The sequence below is a fragment of the Triticum aestivum genome, chromosome 1A (assembly GCF_018294505.1).
Source record: "Triticum aestivum cultivar Chinese Spring chromosome 1A, IWGSC CS RefSeq v2.1, whole genome shotgun sequence".
Classification (NCBI taxonomy): domain Eukaryota; kingdom Viridiplantae; phylum Streptophyta; class Magnoliopsida; order Poales; family Poaceae; genus Triticum; species Triticum aestivum.
Genome location: NC_057794.1, coordinates 523,040,102 through 523,046,101, shown reverse-complemented (window position 1 = coordinate 523,046,101; position 6,000 = coordinate 523,040,102). Strand labels below are relative to the sequence as shown.

The following is a 6,000-nucleotide window of genomic DNA, read 5'->3' as shown; positions in this document are numbered from 1 at the left end:
GCACGACCACGTCCAAGCGCACAAAAGCACGGCCCGCACGTCCGGTGTGTGGCAAACCCGCTCGCACTACCCCGTCCGGGCCAGAAGACCGGCTGCCCGCACGACCCAGCCGATCCACGCCTCCGATCCATCCCCTCTCTCGTACGCCGCCATCGTCCCCCACCTCTCGAACCCCGACATCCGTCGCCGGCCATCCCTGGTTGCCATGGCAACCAGGGCAGATCCGTAGGGCGCTCCGACCCCAAACCACACCCTAACCCTTCCCATCCCCAGCCGCCCACTCCAATCCAGCCCTCCAGACACGATCAACTAAAACCAGGTGAAAATTCTCGATCTCGTCCTTCCCTCTCATCCTTAAGGCTGAAAATCTCCCGATCTTGTACTGGGTCCATACTATAGGGGTAGAACACTGCATGGTTCGGTGTATATTCGCAATTGCCAGGCAGAATACACCAGATCTGCCATGTACTACGTTTGAGGTTAACTTAGGTGCCTAGTTTAGGCACTTAAGTAGTTGGGTATGAAATGGATGAGTAGGAATCCCTAAAAAAGGGCAGGAAGGACGATTTTTTGAATGAAGAGGGTGGGAAAAAATAATTGCCACTTGTGTGTAACGACAGTTGCCGCTTGTGTATGATGACAATTGCCACCTATTTTGACCTGTTGCTTGCCATCCCTATCTTCCATGTGCAAGCAGCAGAAGAATACAATTCTTGTGGATTATTGATGCCTTTTTGATCATCCAGTGATTGAGAACATGTCGGAAAAGAATCGAGACGCGGAAAGGATGAATCGCGAAGGTGGCGCTGATGCTTGGGGTTCTCAAAGGCCAGAAACACCGCCTTGGGATGCAGCAGAGTATAGTCAACTCATCTCTGCAGGGCCGTTGCTGCCACTACTAGAACAGTATGCAGGCGTAGGTATGATGCGTGGTAACAAAAAGAAGAGAGCAGTTGCCAACTTCGCAACGATGAAGATGACATTCTACTTATGTCCTACACTCCCATTTTTTTGCAGGTTCTTATGACCAAAACACTCTCAGGGGGGCCCCATGGCAAGTTCAGTCACAAGGCGCTAACACTGACATATGTACGGGCAACCAACCTCAACTAGCTAGTATGGCTAATCAAGGTAATGCAAAACCAAAAAAAACACATACTGCTGTGGACGTGAAAAATGGACATGCAAAAAAACTGGCAAGAGGACTCACGAGTTATCACGGGTGAAAATGCAGGGCCTTCATGCAGCACGTGGCATCAGCCAGCACCCATGTACCTGCCATCGACGTCATACACAGGTCAGTCCATAAAAAAAGTGAAGTTGCGGATGTTCAATTAGCAGAAGGGGCATAGTTGGCAGCTCCAAATTGCCATGACTGGACTTCTACAATTGCCATGAATTTAAAACTACATTTGCCATCCCTGGACAACTGTTGTTGCCATCAGTGGACACTTGCAGTTGCCATGGAGAAACAACTGCAGTTGCCATGCCAGAGCAACTACAGTTGCCATGTCATCGCAACTGCAGTTGCCATGGAGGAACAACTGCGGTTGCCATGCCGATGCAACTATAGTTGCCATGCCAGTAAAACTGCAGTTGCCACATCAGGGGCGACTGCAGTTGCCGTGCTAGCACAAACTGCAAATTGCCATGAATTGACCAACCACTACTATGCTTACAGCGTATTACGCTGGTGGTGACACGGCAAACGTCCCGTGGCAAGCTTCACAAATTGCAGGTGGAGCACGACATTTTGGTGTCACAGACCACACAAGATGGCCAAATGCAGCACAACAAGGTAAGGAAAAAAATTGAACCACAAAAAACATCACTACATTTGTTGTTTGTAGTTTTTTGTAGGCAAAACAATAGTTGCCATGTTTGTTGAACAGTACCTGCCATGACTGGACAGCTACAGCTGCCACACATGTCCACACGCAGTCTCACGGCTTGCTGTTTGAAAATATGTCGTGCCAAATCAATCGAAGATGGTGTGATCCGTTGTGATACACATCTTATTCAACCAAAAAATCTTACTCTCGTGCTTGTTTTTTCTATTACAGAACCTACAACTACAGTGAACAGCGGTGCGGGGACATCTACTGCGGGGAGCTCTGAGCGCACGGAAGACGCGTTCCACCAGCCAGCAGACTGTCATGCCGCAAACAATTTCGAGTCAGAGTCGGGAATGGCAATCATTCCAGCAATGCCGACGAGCACCCCTTTGAACACAAGCACTAGCAACACTCGAGTAGATGGAACTGCCGCCGATACTGAAGCGAATGATGAAACTGACGACGACGCACAAGAGGATGAAGATGGTGGGCAATCCGAGATCGTGGTACCTCAGCCACCATACATTGGGCAGAGATTTGGATCGTTCGCAGAAGCAAAGGAATACTACCAGGCATACGCAAAGTTCCATGGATTTGCGGTCAACACCGAGTACCATAGGAAAATTAAGAAAACTAATGAGTACAGCAGAGGTGAGATGAGGTGCCACAAGGCACGGAGGAACAAGAAGGGGAAAGGTGTTGCGCCTGTCGTTCCGGAACGAAAGAGAGGCATCATTCTCAAGACGGGGTGCCCTGTCCGGTGTAAGCTAAACGTAGATGGAGCAACATGGGTGGTCAATGAGTATTTTGACGAGCACAACCACGAACTCATAAAGAAGTTCGACCTGGTGAAATTTCTGACCGCCCACAGAGGGTTCACCCCCGTCGAAAGGAAATTCGTAAAGCTGCTACATGATTGTAACGTCGGTCCATCAAGAATGGTACAGATACTATCTCTCATCCACAGCAAAAAGGGGACTCTGAGTAGCATGCCGTACATACCAGCTGACGTCACAAACCTACAGGCCAAGTACCGTAGAGAGAGCAAGTTGGCAGACATAGAGGCCACAATAGCCTACTTCGATGCGAAAGCAAAGGAAGATCCAGATTTCTTCTACAGGATAAGGTTGGACGATGAGGACCGTGTCAGGAACATGTATTGGGTGGATGGTGCTGCAAGGAGAGCCTACAAACATTTCCGAGATTGCATTTCATTCGACGCGACGTACCTCACCAATATGTACAAGATGCCATGCGCTCCGTTCATAGGAATAAATAACCACAATCAGTCGTTGCAGTTCGGATGCGGCCTCGTCCGGAACGAAGACACAGATGGGTACGTTTGGCTGTTCAAGACCTTCTTGGAGTGCATGGATGGACTTGCTCCGATGAACATAATAACGGACCAAGATTTCAGCATGCGTGCAGGCATAGAGGAGGTCTTTCCGTTGGCAGTGCACAGGCACTGCAGGTGGCACATTATAAAGAAGGCTGAGGAGACGCTAGGACCGTTCTTTGCCGACCGTCCAGAGCTGCACAAGGCATTCGAGCTGTGCGTGGACCACAGCTTGACGGTGGAGGAGTTTGAAAGGAGCTGGATGGCCATGACTGAAACACATCAAGTCCAGGACAACGAGACTCTTGTTAGCCTGTGGGAGAAGCGAATGTACTGGGTGCCGGCCTACTTCATGCAGTGCTTCTTCCCCTTTCTGCAGACTACGCAGCGCAGCGAGGGGTTCAATGCTGTTTTAAAGCGGTACGTCAGCCCTGGCAACTCATTGCTACAGTTTGCCAAGCAGTACACAGCTTTGCAACAAAAAATTCTGGGATCTGAGCTACAGCAAGAAGCGACCACAGCCCTAAAGCAGCCAAAATTGCTAACGTATTTACCGATGGAGAGGCAAATGAGCAAGATATACACCAACAAGATCTTTAACAAGTAAGTCAGTTGCATTACAGTCTTATTTGCATAAAAAGCACCAAGTCAGTAGGGGCCTTATAGAGTGCAATGCAGTTGCCATGACATGCAGCTGCCATGTTTAATGAAATACTGTTTGCCATGCTTACTCAGATGCAGTTGCCATGTTAAAATGAAAATTTTGTTTTGGCATACTTGCTCGGGTGCATTTCCCTTGTTGAATGAAGTGCAGTTGCCATGTTTTATGCGCTGTGCTTCCATTGGAGCATGTTGGCATGCAAATGCCAATGTCAAAAAATGCTAAAAAATGTTATATTGGCGACACATATGCTGAAATGCAGTTGCCATGTTTAATGAAATGCATCTGCCCTTTTTTTGAAATGCAATTGACATGTTTACTCAGCTGTAGATGCCATGTTTAATAAAAATGCAGTTGCCATGTTTTATGCAATGTGCTTCCATTGGGGAATGTTGGTGTGGAAATGACGATATCCAGTTGAAAATGTACTGCAATTGCCATGTCTGTTGTACTGCAATTGCCATGTATGTTGTAATGCATTTGCCATGTGTAGTGTACTGCATTTGCCATGTTCAACGTAATATATTTGCCATGTTCAATGAACTATGTTTGCCATGTTCAAACAAAATGTATTTCTATTTCCATGACAACATAAGGGTGTACAAGAAAAAGATCGCACGAAAGTTTAACAGAAAACACACAAAACTTGCAGATTCCAGGAAGAAATAAAGCGTGCCAGCATGTTCACGGCTTTCCGGGTGGACGAACATACGTTCAAGGTGTGTTCTATTTTGGGCATGTCAGATTCAGAACCTGAAGACGCGGACAAAGGAAGGAACTACTTCGTCAGAGCCTCGATAGGCGAAGGCGAGTACTACTGCCAATGCTGCAAATTCGAACGGGACGGCATTGTGTGCTGTCACATACTAAAAGTCATGGACATGAACGCTGTGACACGCATGCCCCGCCATTTCATAAGGAGGCGATGGACTTGGGACGCTGACGACGCGTTGGCGCCGCAGACAACACACGCAGTTCTGGCTGTGCATGACGAGAGACCTGAGTCAACCATGGAAGCCGTGAGGCACGTTGTGCTGACAAAGAACTATGCTGAGCTAATTGATGAAGCGTGCAAGAGTGATGACACAGCGAGAGTCGCAGAAAAACACAGGAAGGCACTGAAAAGAGAGCTTGATGAGATCAAAAAAAGGAAAGCCGAGGAAGCCTTACACCGGTTCCCCCGCACATCAAGTGTGCCTTCATCCACGGGGCCATCGTCTGAAAACTCGGAGATAGGATCTGGAACAGCAAGCACACAAACCCAGGTCAGGAACCCACCCCGTTCCATCACAAAGGGTCGTCCGAGAGAGATAAGGTACAAGTCGGGACTGGAGATTCAAGCAAAACACAAGAAAACGAAGAAAGGGGCGGGCAATCCATGAGCAAAAATTGGGGCGCTGTGACATGGTCCATGTGGACATTTTGTTTTGTACCCCTATACGATGGGATTTTTTTTAATTGGGAGAATGACTCTTGAGGGGGGACAGAAGTAGAAGGAAAATTCATTGAATGGATAAATGCATTTGCCATGTTATGGGTACTTAATCTGCCATGTTATGTGTAGTTAATCTGCCATGCTATTTTATACCAAATATGCCATGCTATTTTATACTAGATAAGCCATGCTATTTTATACTAAATATGCCATGCTACTTTATACTAAATATGCCATGTTAGTTGTACTGGATCTGCCATGTTAGTTGTACTGGATTTGCCATGTAAGTTGTACTGGATCTGCCATGTTATTTATGATGTATCTGCCATGTTAGCTGTACTGAAAATTTCCGGATGCTTTTTGTAATGACTCTGCATGGCATATATCCCCATGACAAATACGATGCGGTTTAGAAGCACGTAGTGTGTTGTGTGCAATGTATGGGAAAACAAGTTGGAAAAAAAGCGTAAACGTGCATAAACCGCAGCAAAGGTTATGGCTACATGATAAACCTACCCAATGCTAGCCGGTGCAATTAGCGATGAAAAAGAACAAGCAAAACAGCCAAAAATGAAAAAATGACGATGACTTTCACTAATCATGTCTGTTGAACTACATTTGCCATCTTTTTTTTGAAAACATCACATACGCATTCGAAACAGCAAAAAACGATGCTAGAAACGACGAAACCACTGTCGTAATGATAAACATAAAAACAGATCTGATGTAACGC

At 46.8% G+C, this 6,000-nt stretch overlaps 1 protein-coding gene across 1 annotated transcript; it reads left to right on the top strand.

The window, feature by feature from the left end:
• Window positions 1–88: 88 nt before the first annotated feature.
• On the top strand, window positions 89–4,235 carry LOC123172807 (protein FAR1-RELATED SEQUENCE 5). Its single transcript, XM_044589741.1, has 5 exons — window positions 89–920; window positions 1,018–1,131; window positions 1,235–1,297; window positions 1,682–1,798; window positions 2,064–4,235. The coding sequence occupies exons 1-5, from the start codon at window positions 758–760 to the stop codon at window positions 3,776–3,778; spliced, it is 2,172 nt and encodes a 723-aa protein (XP_044445676.1). The 5' UTR covers window positions 89–757; the 3' UTR covers window positions 3,779–4,235.
• Window positions 4,236–6,000: the final 1,765 nt, after the last annotated feature.